We start from the raw sequence: 25874 nt of genomic DNA on the forward strand, positions 1-25874 counted from the left end.
GACTTCAAATCCCAGAAAATGATTGGGTCAGATATCAGACTGCCAGTACACACTAAGAACTACAGTTGTCCAAATGCTTTATTCAGTTTATTAAGGAGTCAGCCAACAGGGGACATATAAAAACATATCTTTAGACTTAAAGAGTTACATTAAATAAAAACATGCTAAATACTGAGAATAATGTCCAGAGCTGTACACAACTACAGGCCTGAGAAAGGATTCGACTAAGACCCAAGCGAAAAAAAATTAAAGCTGAAGAAAATCCATACACCCTGAATTGCTGGGAAACTTCGGGTCTAGATATCTTATTCAAGGATGAATAGAAAGTAATAATTTTAAACATAATGCATGGATCCATGGAACAAGTCATCTATAACTCTTTAAGTAGAATGTCAAAACAAAACGATTAGTTGAGAAGACAAGGTTTCCTAAATTCAGCCAGCGTTAAAAGGTAGAACACCATTTACGGGGAGAACAAGTCGCTTTACTTGGGGAAATGAGCAGAAAGAAAGGAGCCTCAACCGAAGGAAAAGAACAGATGAAACAGAATGTGAGTCACAAATGAAGCAAACCCTTTTTCAGTCTGGCTATTTGGATTTGGCTGCTCTAATTGAAACAATCTGTATTAAAAGAAGTAGAGTTAGAATTTCAGGAAGCTGCTTCTTTTGTCCCTCTCATTTCTGAAAGAAAAAAAAAAGAGGGGTTTCCACATCCCTCTGTCTCCTCCTTACCTAAACTGGGATATGTACAATACCATCCTGCCTTGAGTATTCGCCAGCCAGCTATAAGACGCAGCATCGGCCGGGTGTGGTTGCTCGCGCCTGTAATCCCTGCAGTTTGGGAGGCTGAGGCGGCTGGATCACTAGGTCAGGAGTTCAAGACCGGCCTGGCAAACATGGTGAAACCTCATCTCTCCCAAAATACAAAAAATTAGCCGGGCGTGATGGCTGGTGCCTGTAATCCCAACTACTCAGGAGGCTGAGGCAGGAGAACTGCTTGAACCTGGGAGGCAGAGGTTGCAGTCAGCTGAGATCGTACCACTGCACTCCAGCCTGGGCGGCAGAGTGAGACTCTGTTTCAAAAAATAAATAAATAAATAAAACCTCAGCATCAATCCACAAAACATACGAGGCCCAGGAAAACCAAGGTTTACCTTGAGAGTAATTTACACATAAGTAAAATAACATATAAGTAGACCAGAGGTCTTATGTAGTGATCACAAAGTAGTATATCAGTAATCTATGACAAAATTATCAGAATAAAACTAAACAATATTAAAGCTAAAAAGCTCAAATTCAAACTGTAACATGAGAAACAGACTAGAAGTCACTACAGTGACTTTAGATCATAAAAATTAGCGTCAGAAATAAAACTTAAATTAACTCTCTTAACTTTTGCTGTGTTTATTATTTCCATCTTTCAAGCTAAACTCAATTTCAGTATCCTTTTGAAAGCAGAGTCAGCTATCATTTCTTACTACTGCTTCTTTTTGAAGGTAATCTGCCTTTTTAGCTCTGGCTATTTTTAAGATTTTCTCTTTACTTTTGTCAGTGATTTTATTATGTATCACTATGTACAGTTTTATTTGTATTTATCCCATTTCCGACCCACACAGATCACAAAATCCGTAGCTTAATAAATTTCATATGTTGTAAATTCTCAGGCATCATCTTTTCAAACATTGTTTTTGCCTCATTCTCTCTCCCCTCTCCTTCTGGAAATGCAACTGCATTTTAGTTATACCTTTTTACCAAATGCTGTTATGTCTTCTTTTCTCTTCTATATTTTTTCAATCTTTCATTCTTCCATTCTTTTTGGATATCTTATGCTGGTTTATCTTTCAATTCATGAATTCTCTTTCAACTATACACAAGCTGTTGTTCACTCTATTCATTAAAGGTCAGTTGGTTATTTATTTATTTTTCAGTTTCTGAAATTTTCATTTGGTTCCTTTTAGTTTTCAATTATTTTCCAAAACTCTTAATCTATTCTTTTAATTTCTTGAACATGTTATTCATGGTTACCTTATAGTCCCATATATGTTTCTATTGTCTGCTTCTTCCCTTGGTTTTCAGACACCTTTTATATTCTCTTATGCCTGTGTATTCTTTATCATGTGATAGACATTTTATATGAGAAGTTGTAGAAATAATTTAAAGTTCTAGAGGATGACATCTTTCTTCAGAAAAATCTGGTTCTGCTTCTAATAGAAAGTCAGGTTAGGGTCACTAGCAATCTCAAATTACCTTAACCCAGTTAGGAACTGAAGTGGTTCAAGGACTGGCTTCTGTCACCGTGAAGGCTGGTCTATTTTCAGTTTATCACTTCTCATTTCCAATTCACCACTTTGCCTATACTATCACCCTTTGGGGTCTCCATTAAAGCTAAAGGGTTCCTGAACTCCAGCTTTGGTCTTCCTAGCCTCTTAAGTTAATTGATAACTCTGATCCTAGCCTCTCTGCTTTTAATCCACCTCTTTAGGAATCAGCTGTCATCTTGAAGGAGGAAGAAAGTCCCAAATATAAGACTTACCCTTCTGGACTTAAGTTTTTTGCCAGATTCTGACTACACAATTCCTCACTGCCTTAGTAGTTCTTTGATGGATTCATAATATTATTTTTTACTTTTTTTCATGTTTCTAGTTGTTCTCAGTAGAAGAGTTGATCTGAAATAATCTTACCTACCAATGCCAAAAGCAGATCTTGCCAGCATCCTTTTTATGTAGGCTTATTTGCTAACAAATCCTAAGCTGTAACTAAAAGCTCAGAAATAAAGTGAATTTTCACACACACACACACACACACACACGCAAACTCCCTGCCACCAAAAGAAAAAAAGTTACCATGGGACATACAGAAGAACATTAAAGAACAAGAGAAGTGAAACACTTCCCCAAAATCTAATCTATCAACCCCATTTTAAAACTTTAAAAAGATATATCCGAAGCCATTGAAGATCAATCAATAGGATGATTTTTAAGGTCCAAAAAATAAAATTACGTTATATAAAGGGAGATGAATGAAATAAAGGCGATTTTAAATTACTCTTCCAAGCATTATGGCAAAAACAATTTTTGCACCTAAAACATAAAACTAAAAATGTAATAGAATTAAAATCTACACTTTAAGTAGTCAAAACACAACACAACAGACACTGCACAAAATTTAGTGATGTATGGAGCCAATTTGATAACTCCTAAAACACAAAAACCAAGAAATAAAGAGATAAAGTACGAAGTCATAAAAATTGTTTTAAACTCTTGGATTATAACATCTTACTAGGTGTAACGCCAAACCAAACAAAATTAAATAAAAACAAAATAATATTAATAAAAATCTAACATTTTCTATGATGGATGATGTTATTTTCCTAAAACTAATCAATCTTACCAAAGACTGTGGTACTAACTACAATGTTATAAATTCTTTTGAGTCTAGTAGGACTACCTCACCAGATACCAAATGATGATCCTATTTCCCCCCACTTTCCCCTATATGAAATACTGTAAAATGGACATCATAGAACATAATATAATGTATATTAATACCTCACTTGATATAAATGCATGATTTAAAGATTAGGTCTATTCTTTTACCTCTGTTCTTTTGATATTAGACTGAAACAATGGAAACTACTGTGCACCAGTATAAATGCAAATAAAATTTGGGCACTGGAAATGAATGACTATGATCTGGATCTGTGTCCTCACCGAATTCTCATGTTCAATTATAATTCCCAGTGTTGGAAGTGGAGCCTGGTGAGAGGTCACTGGATCATGGGGGCAGAGTTCTTATGAATGGTCTAGCACCATCCCCGCTTGGTACTGTATAGTGAGTGAGTTATCATGAGATCTGGTTGTTTAAAAGTGTGTAGCACCTCCCCGCTCCTTCCCATGCTCCTACTCCAGCCATGTGATGTGTGTGCTTCCCCTTTGCCTTCCGCCATGATTGTATGTCTCCTGAGTCCTCCTAGAAGCTGAGCAGATACCAACATCATGCTTCCTGTACAGCCTGTGGAACGGTGAGCCAATTAAACCTCTTTTCTTTATAAATTACCCAGTCTCAGGTAGTTCTTTATAGCAATGCAAGAATGGACTAACACAGGTAGTTTATCCAAATCATCAAGACATGCTTTTTCTGACTTAAGCATGTAGTAGGCTCCCTCTAGCCAAAGATAAAACAATTGGAGCATAAATAAAAATATTAACTGCAATGGACTAAAACACTTTAAATATGCATATAATTGTAAGTTAATAATGATACTCAAGGGGTAAAAAAAAGTCATTGGTCACCACAAGAAGATGTAGGAAACCAATTATTTTGGAAACTGATATATAAATAAACTGAAAAATAACTGTAGATGCTTTTAGATTACCATGAAAATAAAATAACTAAATTTTAAAATTCTCACAGAGATCTCTGAAAGCCTTTTGATGTCTCTATTTGGAAAAACTCTGATTAGACACAAAATGTAACTCAAGGTTAATGAACTGAAAAAGAATGCATATAAAACGCAAAAGGATTGACTACACTCCAACCTAAATCTATGAAAGGAGATCATCTGGGCAACAATGGGTAATGCAAATAACAGAAGTGATCATTTAAAACATTATAATTCAGGCCGGGTATGGTAGCTCACGCCTATAATCCCAGCACTTTGGGAGGCCAAGGCAGAAGGATCACTTGGGCCCCGGAGTTCAAGACCAGCCTGGCCAACATGGTAAGATCCCATCCCTACTAAAAAAGTAAAAAATAAAAAGTAGCCAGGTGTGGTGGTACACAACTGTAGTCTTAGCTACTCAGGAGGCTGAGGTAGGAGAATTGCTTTAGCCCAGTAGTTCAAGGCTACAGTGAGCTGTGATTGTACCACTGCACTCCAGCCTGGATAACACAGTAAGACTCTGTCTCAAAATAAGTAAACAAATAAAATTTTAAAAATAGAAATATGTGATTCAGAAGGACCAAAGAAAAGCTTCATTTGCTTTCTTCAGTTGTACTACTTTTACTTCTGCCCCCACTCTTTTCTGCATCTTTCACACCCCATCAGATAACTTTCTAACTTTCTTACATGTTTTATTTTGTGGATGAAATAAGATGATCTATGTAAAATAATTAGAACGATGCCTGAGGTAGATTTAGTTGTTCAGTAAATGATACTTTTTATCATTATGATTAAAGGCAATGACAATAAAAGTAAAAAATAAATAGAATGATGAAATAGAATGCTTTAATCTGGAGAAGCTATTTTAAAGAGTTTGTCATTCCCTAAAAATGTATTTACAACTCAGATGGAAATATCTGTTGAATTTATTTACTTCCCATTTATAAAACCACTCCCGGGCAGAGCACGGTGGCTCGTGCCTGTAATCCCAGCACTTTGGGAGGCCAAGGCAGGCGGATCACAAGGTCAGGAGATCGAGACCATCCCGACCAACATGGTGAAACCCCATCTCTACTAAAAATAGAAAAATTAACTGGGCGTAGTGGCATGCGCCTGTTGTCCCAGCTACTTGGGAGGCTGAGGCAGGAGAATCGCTTAAACCTGGGAGGTGGAGGTTGCAGTGAGCTGAGATCGCGCCACTGCATTCCAATCTGGTGACAGAGCGAGACTCCATCTCAAAAAAAAAAAAAAACTACTCCCTCAGAAAGTTTAGCATTATTCAACTCTAGGCTTACCACAGAGACTTGATAACAATGGATCCCTCATTGAAAATTGCTTTCTTAACATTACAATATTTACTGCTATGGAATATATCATACCTCAAATTGGGTATACATAATTTAATTTCTCAACTGCCCAATTCAAAGGAAATTTGCTACCCTAAGTAGGGATCTAATATTCAACTTTACAAAGTAGGACTATACTCTACTAATGGTTAATAATAATGTTTTCAATTTTTCACTAATAAATTAAAAAGCAAAGACTCAATTCCCATTATTAATAAGGTAATGAATCTGAAACATTTCATGAACTGCCCAAATATAACAAAGTCTATAGAGCTCCATTGGTCAAGTACATCATAAATCATAAAAATCCTGTAAATACAAGGATGTCCAAACTCATTTTCTAAATAAAAATAGTAGAAACCCTTATGAGAGAAGATATGTTTCCCTGCGCCCATTAGCTTGCAATTACAAGTGATTAATGACATCTATACCTTTACTTGTAAAAAAAAAAAATAATAATAACAAGCCGTCAATTACAACTTGGGAGTTATGTGACAATTCAATACAACACAGATATGTATAAAACAGTCATTATTCCTTCATGTTTCCAATGATAGGTACACATACAATGTGATTTTAGTGTTTTCATCACACTGTATATATACCCCTCATTAGAAACATGAAGGAATAAATTTAATTGGTTTTCCAAGAGTTTACAGGATAGGAGTAACCAATTCCAAAGGAAAGAAAAGTAGAAGATAGAATTAGTAAGACATTAATTAAAAATACATTATTAACTTTATTCCAGAACTCTGGAGTACATTTCTTTCTTACATCCCCATGTAAAGTAAGTATAAACTGGAACATCCTTGAAAGGGCAATTTTGAAATATCCAGCAAATTTTTAAGTGCATATATCCTTTAACCCTGCAATTCTACTTCCAGCAATCCTACAGGATTACAAAAACATATGTATGTGTGTGTACAATAATGGTCACTGCTATAATGTTTATAATAAAAAGAAAACCTAGATACATTCATACTATGGAATACGGTATAACTGTTCAAAACAATGAAGCAGTGCTACACAAAGTTATATGGAAAGTGATATACATTATTAAATTTTAAAACGTTGTATAACATTATATTTAATATGATTCCATTTTTAAAGCAAATCGCACATATGCTTGTAAATACATAGAAAATGTTTGGAAACAAGCTCTCAAAATTGTTACCTCTTTTGAGTGGGGCTCAAAGGGAGGTTGGATAGAATTGGAGGCCATTATCCTAAGTGAAGTAACTAAGGAATGAAAAACCAAATACCACTTCTTCTCGCTTATAAATGAGAGCTAAGCTATGTGTACATAAAGGTGTACAGAGTGGTATAATGGACATTGGAGACTCAGAAGGGACGCAAAGGTATACAGAGTGGTATAATGGACAGTGGAGACTCAGAAGGGAGGAGGTTGGGAGCGGGGTAAAAGATGAAAACCTATCTATTGGGTACATTGTACACTATTTGGATGACAGGTGCACTAAAATCCCAGACTTCATCACTATACAATTCATCCATGAAACCAAAAAACCACTTGTTCCACTACAGCAATAGAAATTTTAAAAAATTAAAAAGGGGCTTTGAGAGAGGATTTTTTCATTTTTTGTTTTAACAATAAACACATATTACTTTAAAATAAACCATCCTTAAAATTCTTAACTCTACATGAGGGGTCTCTCCATGGCCCAAGTTTACCAAGTCTCCATTAAATTCATGTCTTGAATTCTACTCTCTCTGATGTAAAGCCTTCAAATTCAATAGAATCTAATTTATATAACCTAGTTAGCAATCCATCTGACAAGCTAACCTAAATTTAAACTATAAAATAATAAATTAGTTTAAAATCTAAAGCACTTCACAATGGTTATTTCCTTTAGCTCACAGCCCCATTCCCCAAAACACTTCATTCCCAAAAAGGTGGGTAGGAGAAAATGCAAACAAATGTAGTTTCTCACATGTTCTATCGCACCCGCCTGTCCATTACTGTATTCTCGGTATCGTCCAAGCATCTGGTCCACTTGTCGCAGGTTCCGACTGGTATCCTTGAGAAAGAAACTGGACTGAATTAATTATTCCAAATACTTTTTTTTCCTAATCAATCTTAGTAGTATGTCAATCAACTAAGTCAACAGTTTGTAAAATGTACAACTTTTATCATGGCTGAGTTGAATATCAATGTACTTCATACATATTAAGTAAATCTTAACACCACTGAGAGAAACTCAAATCCAACTGCAATTTACTTGTGTAAAATCCGAAGCACATAATGTAAATCCGTATTCAAGATTCCCTAGTAAGTCAGCAACAAAACCATAAATTCTCAGAATCATAATTTTCAATTTGTGCCCCTCAACCATTTCACACCCTCTTTATAGAAAAGGAATTCTGAAAGAGCAAATCTAGTAGACTGTGTACAAGAGAAGAAAATCATTAAGATCAATGTGATTTTGACTATTCTTTTACCTCAGAACTTGAGGAGAAGAAAAACAACAAATTTAATTTTAATCTCAAAAGAAATGGTTCTTATCTAAATATTCTAGATTTCACCTGGGAGATTAATCAAGGTATTTCTTTCAAAAATATATACTTATTAATGTGTCTCATTGTTGGGAAAGCACAAGAATTCATACTACAAAATTCCATTGTTATCTTACTTTACCTACTTACATTTTACTTACTTTACTTACTTACTTACTTACTTACTTATTGATGAGAAAGGGTCTTGCTCTGCCACCCAGGCTGGAGCGAAGTGGCATGATCATGGCTCACTGCAGCCTCAGCTTCCTGGGCTCAAGGAATTCTACACCACTATGCCCAGCTAAATTTTTTTCTTTCCTAATTTGTGTATAGACAGAGTCTAAGTATGTTGCCTGGGCTGGTCTCAAACTCCTGGCTCAAGTGATCCTCCCACCTCAGCCTCCCAAAGTGCTAGGATTACAGGCATGAGCCACCATGCCCAGCCCATTATGTTACTTTAAATGAGTTTAAAAAGGATAGGTCCTCTGGTTTTCAAATCAATGCATGGCTTCGCCACCAGAAATTACCCTCTTCTTATCTAAGCATATTAATCCAAAGCAATTAGAAGCCAAAATCCATTCTTAGCCAGGCTAAGGCAAAGGTAAGGGATTAATGCGTAGGAAATACCTTATATTTCTGAGTTTTCTTTTTTTCCCCTATAGCTGTGTTACACTTACCCCACCTCTTTTCTAAAGCCCTTTCTAAGAAAAGGAAGCAAAATGCCTCAACTCAAACCTCCAAATACTAGCAAAAATTAGCCTCTAAATTAAAATGGCATCTCTTTATTTTCACCCACAAATAATCTACCTCACCAAAAAATGAGTAATTTCTCTAAAGGCACATGCCCATGAGAAGCTAAACTACAATCATTCCTACTGGTTTCACTCTCACGATATTTTATTTGGAAATACTGCTTTACCCTAAAACACTCTCCACCACCTATCACATATTTCAAATATCTTTACCGACTGTCATAGGCAGAATAATGGCCCTCAAAGATATCCAAGTCCTAATCCCTGCAACCTGTGTATGTATACCTTACACGGCAAAAGGGATTTTGCAAATGTGATTACATTGAAGACTTTTAGATGGAGAGATTCTCCTGGATTATTGGGTGGACCCAATGAAATCATAAACATCCGTAAAAGAGGAAAAGGGAGGCAGGAGAAGTAAAGTCATAGGATGTGAGAAGGGCTTGACCCTTCCCTGCTGGCTTTGAAGATGAGGGAAGGCAGCCACAAGATAAGAAATGTGGGCAGCCTCTAGAAACCGGAGAAGGCAAGGCAATAGATTTTTCCCTTAGAGCCTCCAGAGAGGAACACATCCCTACCAACACTTTGAGACCCAGTGAGACCAGTGTTGACTTCTGACGTACAAAACCTTAAGATAATAAATTTGTGTTGTTTTAAGACATTAGCTTTGCAGTAATTTGTTACAGCAGCAAGAAAACTAATCCACTGACTGAAACTATTAAGCAGCTCAAACTATTTAAATTCTATTAAATGCAACCATTGTTAAACTAACCTGTAAAGTACTTGTTATAGTGTTGACCTTCTCGGTAACTTCTACTGTAGGAAGACTTCGAGCTCCCCTGTGCGTTGATCTGGCAGCCCATGGACTCAATCGGTCACGACAGCGGAAGTGATCTGATTCGCTGGATGATTCTGCCATTGATGTACACAAATCCTTTTAAATAAATATAGGTCAAAGTTAATGAAACAGTAAAAAGCATGGAAATAAAAGACTAATACAACTGTTTACTTTTGATCTCTTTTCTATGTTTAATACATTAGTAATTTTGCACACTGTAATTTCTACATACATGGCTTAAAAACACAAGAAGTCACTTCCCCATGTAATTCTCCCTCCTCCATTTTCTCTGCTTTAAGGGAGCGATTCCTCAGATATGATTTTGGTCATGTTTACAACTCCAGTGATAATAATCCCTTAGATTCATGCAATGCTTCCAAATTTTAAAAGTATTGTCACATTTAGTACCTCACTTAATCCTACCAACAACCCCATAAGGTAGATAAGAAAAACACAGATATTCTCTAAAGTTAGGACCAGCAAGTATCTTAATATTCATCTAATGTCCATTATACTAAAAGAACACATAAAGGCACACAGCATGACCTACAATAAGGCGGTCTCATTCAGTGTACATTGACAACTCTCATGTACCTTGATTTAAAATAGAGTAGAATTAAACAAATGTTGTAATACAGGTACAAATTCTACAATAACAGATACGTGAGAAGGTGGCATCTTCAACATCTCCACCAAAATAGAAAGCCAGACATCCTAAGTATATGCATCAGTAGATAATTCTCTAAACCTGCTTTTCTTCCATCCTTACCTCAGTTTTCTATTTAATACATTAAAAAAAATTATTTCATGCAAAGGAATCTCAAAAGTTTCAGGAAACCTTTTAATAGAAGTTGAAGAAACTAAGTAAGTTCAGAACAAAGAAGCATCAGAGAAACTCAACTGATAAAAAGTGAAAGTATATGAGTATCCCAATAATTTCATTTTCTACTTACTGGTGGGTTAACATTATTTTAAGATTAATTGCTAGAATCTTCCTAAAATCTATATGGCCATTTTGCTGGCTGATTAAATATAGTGTGATAAAAATATTTCTTTTTTGTTTTGTTTTCTTTTGTTTTTTGAGACGGAATCTCACTCTGTCACCCAGGCTGGAGTGCAGTGGCGCGATCTCAGCTTGGCTCACTGCAACCTCCGCCTCCCAGGTTCAAGCAATTGTCCTGCCTCAGCCTCCCAAGAAAACATTTCTTGAATGACAAGAGTATCTTAGACTTCCAAGATCTTTATTCTGAATGCACCTGGAAGTACATTGATCATACATTTAAGGAGACAATAAAGAGAATGTGCTAAATGTATACATGTCCTAAAGCATTTAATGAAAGCAACTGTGTTTTTAAAATATTGGATGAAACATAACTAAACAAATAAACAAGAACTCTTGCCATAAGGTTAGGTTTTTTAAAATGAAATACAGTCTGTTACTGCTGTATCAAAAAAAGAATCAATGAAATAGCCAACTTCTTCACACTAGCTAAGACAGGGTTAGAGAACATCCTGTTGAACACCCATGCTTCTCCTCTGCCCAGGGCTCTTAACTTCCTTCTGCACCTATCTTCTCTGGTTCTTGCCTGTCTTCTCCCATGTATAATTACAAAGGTATAGTACCCATGATGTCACTCCCTCCCACCATAAAGAAACATGAACAAGAAATTAAGACTGAAGCAATTGTTTGGCTTTGCTTTTCCTGGCTCACAATTGCTTAAGTCCAAAGGAAAAAAGTATTTTCTTTAGAAGACAAGACATCTTACATATAACATCTTACATATAATGTTCACCTTTTAAACTTCGGAAATCACTTGTATGCATCTCATAAATCTATGCCACATAACATAACGTCTTTTACTCTAAGTTACAGTACTTCCCATCAAGCATTTTCCATTAGTGAAAGCAGGAAAAATCAACATTTTCTAAGACCCTGCTATTCTGCCAAGTACTATGCAGATGCTTACATAAGACAACCCAATTTAATTCTCATAACAACTTATTAAAGTGAACACTATTAACCCCTAATTCATAGAGGATGCTACTGCTAAAAGATATTAAATAATATCCAACTCCATACAGTAATTATAAGTAGAATGCAAACCCAAGATTCAGCTGGCTTTCTCTGTCCTCAACACTATGTTCTTCCCACTGTGTTCTGCTGTCCGTTTATCCTGAGAGTTAACAATATTAACAATTAACAAAAAGTGCTAAAGAGAGCAGGTGCAGGCCAGAGCCTACATGTGTGTATAATCTTCTCAACTCCCTCTCATTTCATGTCAGCATAAAAATATCAAGAAAAAAGGGAAATATCAAATAATAATATAAAATCTTAACTAGGCACCAGGAAAAAAACTAAGTGACATATCTATACTAATGCATTTAATAAAAAGCCCTGAAACAAATCAATCCACTGGTCCCAGATTAAGGGGTTTTTGTTTCCTTATTCCTTTTATCTCTTATATAAGAGAAAATAATAATTATGTCTGGCATCTGTCTCTTTCATATCAAAATTCTATAGCTTAAAGCATAATAATTTTCATTTTAACAAGTCATAATTCTGGAAACTTGATTGACGTTAAGAAATCACTGAAGTTAAGAAATCAGGCAGAATAAAAAGTTAATATTGAAAAAGACAATGTGCTTACTATAATAGTTGTTAATGAGAGCAAGGAACAAAATAACTGTCTTTGAGATAACTTGATATTTCTAAGAGTATCAAAATTTTAATAATAATCAGTTATCTGAAGACAACTTCACCAGATATAAATGGCATGTCAGACACTTCTAATACATAGACAATTTGAGTTTCAACATGGCTAAAAATAATTATAACTGAAATTTGGGGATGATATTTAAGATACAAAGTAGTACAGAATAATAAACATGCATGTATCTACCACCAAGAACTAATAAACATTATCATTCTGACATATGTACCTTTGAGAGTTTTTAGTAAAATATTTAGAACACTGTAAATAAAGTCTTAGTACCTTCCAACCACCCCTCCTTCACCCAGTACTACTCCTGCCCCATTTTCCCAGGGATAATCACTAGCATGATTTCATGTATAACTCTCCAGGCTATGTTTTTATACTGTTCCCATAGGCATGGGTACCTCAAAGTCTTTTTTTATAAAACACACACTGCACTGAATTGATAAATATTAATAAGTAAAGATATGGGGTCATCTGAATTTAACTCTAAAGCAGAAAATCTTACTGATATTAAATAAAATTAAGAACAACATAAACTAAATTATCTCCAATCGTCATACAATACAAGAAAAAAGAATGATCTCTCACTTACCACCACTAGGATTACATACTTTTACTAAGACAGAATCACACGTTCCGGCATGAGTTTCACTAGTACACACACACAAAGACTTCAGCTATAAAGTTAAGTTACTGTGAGCAATAAAAGATGTTCAAACTCCTGCATCTGATGGAACTCCTGCAGAGACATCAAGATTTAAGGTGAGATATATCTGAGAAATTTGCATGGCTTTTTTTAAGCATATGAAACATTCAGCAACTATCTAAGGACTTTAATTACCTAAGTTTCATAAATGTTAAACTAAGTAAAATTTTAAAATCTCATTATAATAATAAATAAAAGTTAGATTATTTACATTGTTGATAAAAATCTGGCATTTTCTTCCACTCTTACTGACAACACAAGGTCATACATGATTCCCATAGCTAACTAACAGAGCACCTAACTAACCCTTTGTGCCACAACACAGAAGGCAGCTATAGTGGCAGAAATCCATCATTACCAAGAATCTCCGATCTATCATCAGCCAACACCACTACACCCCAGACACAGGACTGATGGAGGGAGAAACAGATGAGAATGGAGTGGCCACTGAAGTTGGCAAGAGGCTCACACCACATAATCAGAACCTACAGTAGAATGCATGGAGGGCCATGAAAATTCTGAGAGCCTCTTAATATAACTGACTCAAAAAGAAAAGTACAAAGCAACATGAGTCAATTATATACACTTCTTTTGTCATTAACAATGTATTATTTTATACTATAATTAAAAATTAATTTTATAAAAGAATGGTAAATAGTAATATCATTGGCATTAATGAAAACTGACCAGGCCTCTGAAAATATTTTCCTCAATTAAGGTTTACCTATTATTTCATTCCATGTTAATAACAACATATTGAGAGTCGTCACATAAGGAAATAAATATTCAGGGCCATGAAAAAACATTTAACCTAATAATCTAAGAAATATAATTTAAACAATAAGATGCTTTTCTAGACTATGTAATTGTTTTCTTTTAAATGGTAATGTCTATGGTTAGCGAGGTTGTAGGGGAAGGAGCACTCCTACACTTTCCTAATGGGAACATGTAAATTTGAATAACTTGTCTGGATGTCAGCAGGTAATAAGTATCAAGAAGAGCTTATACCTTTGCCCTGGTAATTACATTTCCAAAAATTTCTCCTAATAAAATCATTTAGAACACATACAAAAATTTATATACAAGAATATTTACTGTAATAGAGGCAAAATAAAAACAACTCAAATTTCAAAATACAAGAATGGTTAAACTATGGTACATCTATACAACGAACACAGACATTAAAAAATTTGTTTCTGAAGAATATTTAATGACAAAGCACGAGATAAAAGCATGAATTCCAATTTCATAATAAATGTTATCTGTATGTGTATATAAATTACCAGTTCTATGGTTTGAATATCCCCTCCAAAATTCACGTTGAAATTTAATCCCCAGTGAGGCTGTATTGAGAGGTGGGACCTTTAAAAGGTGATTGGGTCATGAAGGCTCCTCCCTTATAAATGGATTAATCTATTCATGGAGTAATGGATTAGCGGGCACTGGTGGTTTTACAAGAAGAAGAGAGACCAAATAAGTATGCTTGGCCCCCTCACCAGGTGATACCCTGGACTCTGCAGACAGTCCTCACCAGTAAGAAGGTTCTCACTAGATACAGCCCCTCAACCTTGGACTTCTCAGCCTCCGTAACTGAAAGAAATAAAATCCTTTTCTTTATAAATTACCCAGTTTCAGGTATTCTCTTATAAACAACAGAAAATGAGCTAAGACAACCAATATATAAATTTAGAGGTGTGGGGAAAGGCAGAGGTAAAGAGGGAGTGGGGAGAAACAGAACAAAAATAGCTTTACTATCCAGAGGTTATAGCTGATTTGTTTTTTCAATAACAGTCCGGCCGGGCGCAGTGGCTCATACCTGTTATCTTAGCACTTTGGGAGGCCAAGGCAGGCGGACTGCCTGAGCTCAGGAGTTTGAGACCAGCCTGGACAACACGGTGAAACCCCATCTCTACTAAAATACAAAAATTAGCTGGGCATGGCAGCATGCGCCTGTAATCCCAGCCACTCAGGAGGCTGAGACAGGAGAATCACTTGAACCCGGGAGGCGGAGGCTGCAGTGAGCCGAGATCACGCCACTGCACTCCAGCTGGGGCGACAACCGAGACTCCATCCCAAAAAAAAAAAAAATTCCTACATTTCATGAATTTTCTACAATGATTTGCATTAATATACATTAATGCAAATGGAGTATAATCAGAAAGAAAACTATAATGTGTACTTAAAAGAAACAAAAACAAATTTAAAGACCTCTTCAGAGATAGCCGGTTAACAGGCTGACAGCAGATTAACAAGCTGTCGACCTGGAAAATTTGATTAAATAAAAGCTCTATATTCAGAACTTCCATTTTCTTGGTAACTGTGTCCTTTTCCTCCCTGGCAACTTCCTGACCTTATTTCCTAGTCCCCTGGCATCTACCTAGGTAGGGCCATGCCACTAGTTCTCACCAACTGATGAGCTGAAGAAACGGGATCACAGTGCCAATCTTTACTATTTCATACTGAAGAGCATTCACTGACCAAAGGAAACACTTATCATGCCTTATGAACTGAAAGAAAATTTATTTTAATTGTATATTATTTTCACTTTGTAGTTTTACTGAAGTGCAGTTACTAGATTCAAAGATGACTCACTTAAAGAAACATTCTAAACTACTAGAATGAACATAAAAATTGGAGGATATAAAAATATATTAATGTGTACCAACATCACTTATGCATCAAAATCTACTTTGGAGAACGAATTAAAAATGGTTCACAAGTTATGTTTAATCACTGTTATAATTTGAAGCGCAAGGAAGAATTATTAAGAGTAGAAGAAGAAAAACATTTATGTATGCTCAAGGAAAATCTTCATTATTGTCTTTAAAGATTTAAAAGAAAAAAGTTCAATTAGATAAGAAATTTACCCTCATTATCATAAGAAATTTCAGCATGACACATTGATGAAAGAAAAGGAAGAACTGCTAAATTTGAAGAATGACCAAACTCTTGAATAACAATTTAAAGAAACAGAAATATCTAAATTCTGGTTAAAGCTGAGAAAGGTATTTCTTTCAATTGGAGAAAAAGCAGTAAACACTCTTCTGCAGCTTACTACCACCTGCTGGTGCAACAAAATTTCTTATTAACAAGAAAGCAACAATATTTGTGCCGTCTGCTTTTCAGACGTGAGCTTTTTCCAAATCTCTAGAGAAGACTAAGATGGGTGACCTTGAGAGAAAGTCTCTGGAATCTTAGAGCAAGCTCTGGGTCTGATATCACAATTCTTAGAATAGCTTATTTAGCTGCTCCCAACAAATCAGTATTTAAAGGCATAAATATTGTTGCTTCTGTCTTAATGAACCTTATAAAGAAGAAATACAGCCACCAGAGCAAATAACAAATCCTCATCAATTCACTCCCACTGAGGATCTATCCATCTAAAACAAATGCCCATATGCAAACTTGAATACTGCAACTAGAGAGAGTAAAACTGAATTCAACCTTTGTAACAAGAGGATTGGCAATGAGCCTTTACAAACTCAAGTCCACCTCTTTTGTTATTTGACCTAAAGAGCCATCAGATTGTCTTCATTATAATGATGCACATTTGTATGTATGAGAGCTGTAATTTATTGATTCTCAAACCTCTTTTCCTCTGAGCCAGTTTAAAACAATTAGGATTTGCAAGCTGTTCCATAAAAGATAAGCACCCAGCATCAGGGGTGATATTTCACAAAGACTGACTAGTGCATGTTAAGTAGGTGGTTGCTTCTGTGGCCTCCAAGTGCCTCAGCTGTCCCTGCCCAAGGTAATCGTCCTCAAAGAAGATGCTCAAGGTAATTGTGTTGATATTTAGGGGGGTAAGGGAAAATTGGGAGTGTACTTTACACTTAATCATTAACAAAATTCAAATTTTATGTATTTCTCACTGTTTCTGATATGGTTAGGCTTTGTGTCCCCACACAAATCTCATCTTAAATTGTAATCCCCATAATCCCCATGCATTTAATGAGAGACCTGATGGGAGGTGACAGGATCATGGAGGCAGTTTCCTCCATGCTGTTCTCATGATAGTGAGTTCTCACAAGATCTGATGGTTTTATAAGGGGCTCTTCCCTCTTCGCTCCTCACTCTTCTCTCTCCTGCCACCATATGAGAAGGTCCAAGCTTGCTTCCCCTTCACCTTCCACCATGATTGTAAGTTTCCTGAGGTCTCCCCAGTCATGCGGAACTGTGAGTCAATTAAACCTCTTTGTTTATAAATTACCCAATCTCATGTCATATCTTTATAGCAGTGTGAAAATGGACTAAGAGTTTCAATAGCTGTAGGACTTGAGAGCTTTGCCTTATCCTTCAAGTGAAAAAGTTAATAAGCCAGGAGACATTACCATGTAGAAACAATTAACAATTGTACCTGTCTTCTTTACATCAGTGCTCTTCTGTAACTTCATCTTCTCAAAGTCTTTTGGTAAATTTGTAAAAGATCAAAATCAACTGTCCAGTCTACCAGTCAGTTCTGTTATGTTAGTGAACATAATACATTAGGAAACAGAATCAGATACTTAAATTGATTTTTCATCATTTAATGAGTTGTCACTACATTAGAAATGAAAGATGAAAGTAAATAAATAAGTCATAATCTTGATGGGAGAGAAGGACATTTAAGTGTATTATAAACGGTGAGCTAAGTAATACAACAAAATCCTTGGGAAGTCAGGTTAGGATTTTTCCACTCATCTTGAAGGATGCACATAAGTTTGACAGGTGGATGAGACAAGGAAATAGGATCCACTTAAAACCTGTCTAGAGAAAAGTAGACAGGATCCAAATAAGCTGAGCTCTTGCATCCTTCTACCAGGGAAGTTCTGCCCTCGTCTGATTTTCATTCTATGGTTTCATGGGTTTTTTTTAAATGATTCTACTATTTTCAGAAGAAAATAAAAACATTTGAAAGCCACTACTATAACTAAAGAAAAAAAACTGAAGGATCCTGAGTGGGAAGTGACATGTTAATAAGCACATGAACAGCAGAACAGCTGGGAGGCTGTTGCAATCTATTAGGTAATGAATGGTGAGCACCTAAGACAATGGCAGTGGAGATGAAGTATAGCAGGGATGAATTAACTCTGAGGGCCAGGTAAAAAGTAAAAGATGAATCACAAGTTTCTGGTTTTGGTAGCTGGATGGATCCTGAACTATTAAACTGAGCAAAGAAATCAATGAAAAGAAAGAGCTTTTAGGAGAACATATGTTCTAAATTGAACTTGTCTAAGCTTCAATTAGAAAGAGAGGATCAATTTGTGTTTCATGGGAGGAAATATCAAACTAAAGATGTCTAATACGCAACCGGATATGTGAGTCTCAGGAAATATTTGATAGTCATCAGTATAGGGGTGGATAAGACCACCAAGAAAAAAATGCACAGTAAGAAAAGAAGTAGAACCAAAGAAAACCCCGCAAGAACTCCAACATACAAAAGGCAGACAGAGGAGGTGGCCAATAAGATTGAGAAGAAACATGAGAAGTAGGTGAAAAACTAGGGGAAATTGTACAACAGAAGTTATGAAAAGAAGGGTTTCAAAAAAGTGAGAAAAAAACTGTTACAATTTCCCAGTAATCAATGAATTGCCTTTCAACTCCAAATCCATCCTTCATTGTCTGCTCTTTGCAAACAGAGCTGAGGCCTTTAAATATTTCTCCTTTGTAGTTAGCGTGATGTTAAACTTTGTCATAGAAAGTGTTGGAAGGGTTTTTTGTTTTTTTGGTTTTTTTTTTCTCCAAGATGGTGGAATGGAGGCATTATTGGCATGCCTCTCCCACTGGGATAAACAAAATAGTGTGTAGAAAGTCATGCTATGAACTTTCTTCCAAGAAGCAACACAGGAACTTAAAAAACACTGAAAGAAACCACAAACCCTTTGAAAGAAGCAGTGGGCAGTAGTCTACACGATAAACCAGGAGGAAAACTGGGAGTTGCCAGAGCATGAGTGGGGAGGAGAGACTGCCTCCATGATACACTCTCCCACTGGGGAGCCGAGCAATCCAGGCCACAGGGGAACACCTTAACCCTACCTAGCGCTGGTGCTGACTTAGTGAGCAGTGAGGTTTTATGAAAAGGAGCAGCATCGAACCGTGTTTACTCCCAGAACCAAGCAGGGACAGAGGGAAGCCATTCCTGATCCTACCTCACAGGGGACCTCACCTGAAGTCTGCTGGTTAACTGAGGCAGTGGTCACAGGTTGAGAGAAGCTCCCAACTGAGACCTGTGATATAATCTTTAGTGGGGACAAATGCCCTTGGTCAGAACCGAGGGGTGGGCAGAAAGTGTGCTATAGCTGCAGGCACAGGACCTGGGTGCCTCTACTTCACGGGCTGACCAGGAGGGGCACAACCTAAAAGCTGGTTTCTGTGTCAGTTGGGAACACTTATGGCTTGGGACAGTTTTGAGGGCTGCCTGGAACCCAGCTAGCTACTGCTAGCACAACACTGTGGGTATGAGACCTGCCTTGCCAAGTTCATGGGAGCTGAGTGGGGCTTACTGCCACCCGCTACCACACCCTTCCCCTTGTGGATTCTTCTGTGCAGCAGACGTAGCTGTGCTCCTCCCTGGAACATTACCCCTGCGACCAGGGAACTGCCCTCTAATCCCCATTGGAGCCACTATTTGCACTCAAACGTGGGGAGCCAGAGTGTGGACTTGCCTGACCCAGCCCCAACTAGCTTTGCCCATCCACCTACTCCGGTAGCCTAACACAACAGACAGAGACTTTTGCATGCTCCATGGCCCCACCCATTGCCTGAGACACTAGAATACCTCCCCTGGGTAACACAAGGCAAGCACAAATCCCACCACTGATACTGCAACTGTTGCTCTTTTGCAAGCACCACCTCCAGGCTGGAAGCGAACCAGCACAGCCCATTACAATATCTGCAGGCACATCACAGTGCTCAGGAAGGAGAAAACTTTTTGCATGACCTCAGCTACCACCATTGCCTGCATCACCCTGGTTAACCAGGAGGCCTTGAGTCTGTCCACAGCCCCAGTACATTACTACTACAGCTGGCATTTGAGAAAGCCAACACACTAAGGCTATTTATAACCAAGGAAATCTCACAGAGTCTATGTCACTCTCCTCTCACCCCCATCAGAGCCATGCTAGTACTCACTGTTGGGAAACTGGAGGACAGTTTACAGCAGTGGATCCCTTTTAGACATTCTCCAGCTCCAGCCCAGAGTGCGGCAGCCCCACTAGGTGGCTAGACCCAGAGCAGCAGCAAGATTCACAGTGGTCTGGCCCTCAGAAACTGCTACTCCTACGGTAAGGGGGCGTGTACCACATTAAGAGGGCAGACACCCCGTCGGACAAAAGAAACCGGACTGCAGGCTCTGAGTCCCTGAACCTTCCACTTGTGGGAAGTTTCTTTCAGCAGAGGCACAGGTGCAGTGCTGGGCTCAGTAGGAAAAGTATGTGGCTCTACCCCAATTGTCAGGCAGCCCTGGTGCTCATGAAGGATCTTGGAAAAGGGGACTATTTCTCCCCCTCACTCAGCACTGCAGACACAGCTGGGGCTCCTCCCACAGGAGCATGGCATGGGTGCATCTGTAGACAGCCTTTCCATAACACTTCAGGGTGACTGCACCCCCACAAGAGGAATGTCCTCCAGGTTCAGGCTTGCAAGACAGCTAGAGTCACAGTCCGCCTCTACATGCATGAAAAGAGGTGCCTGTCTGATCTGAATAGCCAGAGCACTTCGTGCAGAGTGTGACTGGGAGGTGGATTGCTTTCCCAGTGGCCCAGAAGGGAGGCTGTGGTGGCTCCCTCCCTTGCCCACCAAAAAGACCTCAGTGCATTTCACTGAGAGCTTTCCCAGCCATCTCTGTCGAGGCTGTGACCTCTGCCCACCACTGGGATACTGCATTTACCCAACTGCTTTAGTTGTAGCTGTTTTTCACCATGGGCACCTCCTACTGGCCTGAAGCCTGAACTGTTCAACCCAGTAAATAAAACAACAGGAAAATAAAATTTTAAGTGCATACCTCTGAGGAATGAGATAAGCTTCATAAGATTTCTACCATTCCAGCCCCATAGGAAAGAGTAAACCTGCTCACACACCCAGCACATCGCTACTACAACCAGCATCAGAGAAAGCCATCACACAAAGATTTTCTATAACCAGGAAACTCACACAGAGTCTTTGCCATTGAAAGTACCCAAAGGCAAAACTAGGTGACAATCAACTATAAACATTAAAGTTACATCCTCAAGGTGGGGCAGCGGGGAGAAGAAAGTTTTTAAAAATCCCTGTCCAATCAAAAACAAATTCAAAAATAATTAGAAGAAACAGTCTACCCAAATAAGAAGGAAACTAGAAAAATAATTCTGGCAATATGAAAGAACAGAGTTCTATAACACTCCCAAAAGATCACACTAACTCTCCAGCAATGGATCCAAACCAAGATGAAATTTTTGAAATACCAGATAAAAAATTCAAGAGGTTGATTATTAAATTATTCAAGGAGATAAAAAGGAAAGGTGAAAACCAACATAAAGAAATTAATGAAACAATTCAGGACATGAATGAAAAATGTTCTAAAGAGACAGACATTGTAAAGAAAAACAAACCAGAACTTTTGGAAGTGAAAGACACATTTAGGGAACTACAAAATGCAGCGAAAAATCTTAACAGTAGACTAGACCAAGAAGAAAAAAGAATTTCAGAGCTCGAAAACAAGGCTTTCTAAGTAACCCAATCAGACAAAAATAAAGAAAGAAGGATGAATAGATATGAAGAAAATCTCCAAGAAATATGGAATTATGTAAAATAGCCAAACCTAAGAATCACAGGCGTTCCTGAGAAAGAAGGTAGATCCCTGTCACTCTCCATATACATAATTAACTCGAGATGGATTAAAGATTTAAATCTAAGACCTAAACCTATAAAAAATTTAAGAAGAAAACCTAGGAAAAACTCTTCTGGACATTGGCCTAGGCAACAAATTTATGACTAAGACCACAAATGCAAATGCAACAAAAACAGAAATAAATGGGACCTAATTAAACTAAAAAGTTTCTGCACAGCAAAAGAAATAATCATCAGAGCAAACAACCTACAGGATGGGAGAAAATACTTGCAAATTATATATCCAACAAAGGGCTAATATCCAGAATCTACAAGGAACTCAAACATATCAGAAAAAAAAAAGTAATCCTATTAAAAAGTGGGCAAATGACATAAACAGACAGTTCTCAAAAGAAGACATACAAATGGCCAACAAACATGAAAAAAAATGATCAACATCACTAATCAGAGAAATCCAAATGAAAACCACAATAAGATACCATCTTATCCCAGCAGAATGGCCATTATTAAAATGTCAAACAACAATAGATATTGGTGTGGATGTAATGAAATGAGAATGCTTATACACTACTGATGGAAATGTAAATCAGTACAACCTCTACGGAAAATAGTATGGAGATTTCTCAAAGAACTAAAAGTAGATCTATCATTTGAATCAGGAATCCCACTACAGGGTATCTACCCAAAGGAAAATAAGTCACTATGTCAAAAAGACATCTGCACATCTATGTTTATCACAGCACAATTCACAATTGCAACGATATGGAATCAACCTAAGTGCCCATCAACTGATGAGTGCATAAGGAAAATGTGGTATATAGGTATACCATGGAATACTACTCAGCCATAAAGAAGAACAAAATAATGTATTTTGCAGCAACTTGGTTAGAACTGGAGGCTATTATTCTAAGTAACTCAGAAATCAAAAGCCAAATATTTCATGTTCTCACTTACAAGTGGGAGCTAAGCTATGAATACACAAAGACATACAGAGTGGTAGAGTGGACACTGGAGACTTGGAAGGGGGCAGTGTGAGAGGGGGTTGAGGGATGAAAAACTACCTATTGGGTACAATGTACACTACTCAGGTGACAGGTGCCTAAAATCCCAGACTTCACCACTATATGATTCATCCATGTAACCAAAAACCACTTACACCCTAAAGCAGGGGTCTCCAGCCATGAGCCAAGGACCACTACCAGTCCATGGCCTGTTAGGAACCGGGATGCACAGCAGCAGGTGAGCAGCGGGTGGGTGAGCAAAGTTTCATCTGTATTTACAGCCGCCCCCTTCACTTGCATTACCACCTGAGCTCCACTTTCTGTCAGATCAGCGGTGGCATTAGATTGTCCTGGGAGCACAAGCTCTACTGTGAACTGTACATGCAAGGGATCTAGGTTGTGTGTTCCTTATGAGAATCTAATGTCTGATGACCTGAGGTGGAGCTGAGGTGGTGATTCTAGTGCTAGGGAGCAGCTACAAATACAAATTAACACTAGCAGAGAGGTTTGACTGCCCGGAGACCGTAGTAAATCTACTGCTTGCAGACTCATATCAAAACCCTATCAGTGAGTGGCAAGTGACAAGCTGCATCTGGCGGCAGGCTTTAAGTCAGGATCCGACACTTCAGTCCGCACACGGCCCGCCCATTATTTTATTTACCACTGCTGTCCATACCTCTTTCCTGCACTATGCACTTGTCTCAGTCACTGTTTTGGTAAGCCCGCAAGCTAACCCTAGCCAAAATGAGTAAAAAACAAATGTCACTGGAGAGCTTCTTTGAAAAGGGGGAAAGATCCAATGATGGGACAGCAGAAGATGCTAAAAGTGCCAACAAAAAGAAAACTCCATTTAAAAAAATTACCAAGAGTCCTCCTTAAATTAAGAGTTCATTGCAACAGGTGATTCGCCTTCTCCAAGCCTGCTTTGTATATGTGATGACCAGCTATGCAATAAAGCCACGAAACCTTCAAAACTGCCTCACCACATGGAGACCATGCACACTGCATTAAAAGACAAGCCTTTGGAGTTTTTCAAAAGAAAAAAACATGAACACAAAGAACAGAAGCAATTATTGAAGGCCACCACTTCATCAAATGCATCTGCACTGCCAGCATCATTCTTAGTGGCTAACCACATTGCTAAAGCAAAGAAGTCCTTTACTATTGGTGAATAGTTGACCTGCTTGCTGCTAAGGACATTTGTCATGAACTTTTAGGAGAGGTTGCAGTTCAAAAGGTGGCACGTGTTCCTCTTTTGGCTAGCACTATAACTAGATGAATGATGAAATAACAGAGGATAGGGAGGTACAACCGTTAAAGAGGATTAATGAGTCATCGTGGTATGCAATCCAGGTTGATGAGCCTATCAATGTTGACTATAAGGCAAGAATGCCTGTTTTTATGCGATATATTTTTCAGGAGGATGTGCATGAGGATACGATATGCGTACTTTTTCTGCCAACCAACACCACAGCTGCAGAACTGTTAAAGTCTTTGAATGATTACCTATCAGGAAAACCACATTGGTCATTTTGTGTTGTTATGTGCACAGACGAAGCAGCTGTCATGACTGAACGGCTTGCTGGTTTCACTACTCAAGTCAAAGAGGGTGCTTCTGAATATGAGTCTATGCACTGTGCCATCCATGGAGAAATGATGGGTAGCTGAACAATGTCACCTGAACTTAACAACGTTTTGCAGGATGTGATTAAAATTATCAGCCACATTAAAGTACATGCCCTTAACTCATGTCTGTTCTTGCAGCTCTGTGAGGAGATGCGGAGTACACACGTCATCTCTTATACACAGAAGTGAGATGGCTTTCTAAAGGTAGATCACTGGCCAGAGATTTTGAGTTCCAACAGCCGCTCCAGAGAGTTCTTTTAGAAATACAGTCACTACTGGCAGCACATTTCAGTGACACGGAATGGGTTGTAAAACTTGTTTACTTGTGTGACATATTCAAATTCAACCTGCTCCACAAACTCAATCTGTCACTTCATGGGAAAACGACAACTGTGTTCAAGTCAGCAGATAAAGTGGATGCATTCAAAGCCAAACTAGAATTATGGGGGCAACCAGTGAACATTGGGATTTTTGACATGTTTCAAATATTAGCAGAGATTTTGAAAGAGACTGAGCCAGGGCCTTCTTTCTCCCAGCTGGTGTATGATCATCTATCTCAGCTTTCAAAGGAGTTTGAGTATTACTTCCTAATATGGTCTGGCTGTGTCTCCACCCAAATCTCATCTTGAATTGTAGTTCTCGTAATCCCCATGTGTCGTGGGAGAGACTGGTGGGAGGTAATTGACTCATGGGGGCAGTTACCCCCATGCTGTTCTCATGATAGTAGTGAGTTCTCACAAGATCTGATGGTTTTATAAGGGGCTTTTCCTCCTTCACCTGGCACTTCTCTCTCCTGATGCCATGTGAAGAAGGATGTGTTTGCATCCCTTCCACCACGATTGTAGGTTTCCTGAGGCCTCCGCAGCCATGCGGAACTATGGGTCAATTAAACCTCTTTCCTTTATAAATTACCCAGTCTCGGGTATTTCTTCATAGCAGCATGAGAATGGACCAACATACTTCTCAACCACCAAAGATCCCCAAATTGGGAAGAAATGGTTCCGCAACCCACTTGTAAATAAACCAGGTGAATCAACTTTGTCCATGCTAGAAGAGGATCAACTTCCTGAGATTGCAAATGACTCTGGCCTTAAAAGTATGTCTGAGACAACTTCAAACCTCTATATGTTCTGGATTTAAGTCAAGGCAAAATATCCTGAGCTTGCCTTGTGCACCAAAAAGCCTGCTTCCA

The 25874-nt window shown here is 37.9% G+C and overlaps 1 protein-coding gene across 26 annotated transcripts in view; it reads right to left on the bottom strand.

Moving 5' to 3' along the window:
- CEP128 (centrosomal protein 128) overlaps window positions 1-25874 on the bottom strand; it is a 484430-nt gene that overhangs the window by 431477 nt on the left and 27079 nt on the right. For 13 of the 26 annotated variants that reach the window (XR_010151259.1, XR_010151253.1, XR_010151252.1 and 10 more), the window contains 3 exons: window positions 13137-13283; window positions 9762-9923; window positions 7676-7762 (listed from right to left, as the gene is read on the bottom strand). Coding sequence is in view for 16 of the 26 variants with exons in the window: in XM_054665785.2 (XP_054521760.1) it covers window positions 7676-7762; window positions 9762-9908 (234 nt within the window). In the remaining 10 variants the exon portion in view is untranslated. Of the gene's footprint in view, window positions 1-731; window positions 1073-7675; window positions 7763-9761; window positions 9924-13136; window positions 13284-25874 lie in introns of all 26 variants that reach the window. The other 13 variants (XR_010151258.1, XR_010151256.1, XM_063793855.1 and 10 more) reach the window with 3 other exon arrangements.

Source organism: Pan troglodytes, chromosome 15 (genome assembly GCF_028858775.2).
Source record: "Pan troglodytes isolate AG18354 chromosome 15, NHGRI_mPanTro3-v2.0_pri, whole genome shotgun sequence".
NCBI classification, from domain to species: Eukaryota; Metazoa; Chordata; class Mammalia; order Primates; family Hominidae; genus Pan; species Pan troglodytes.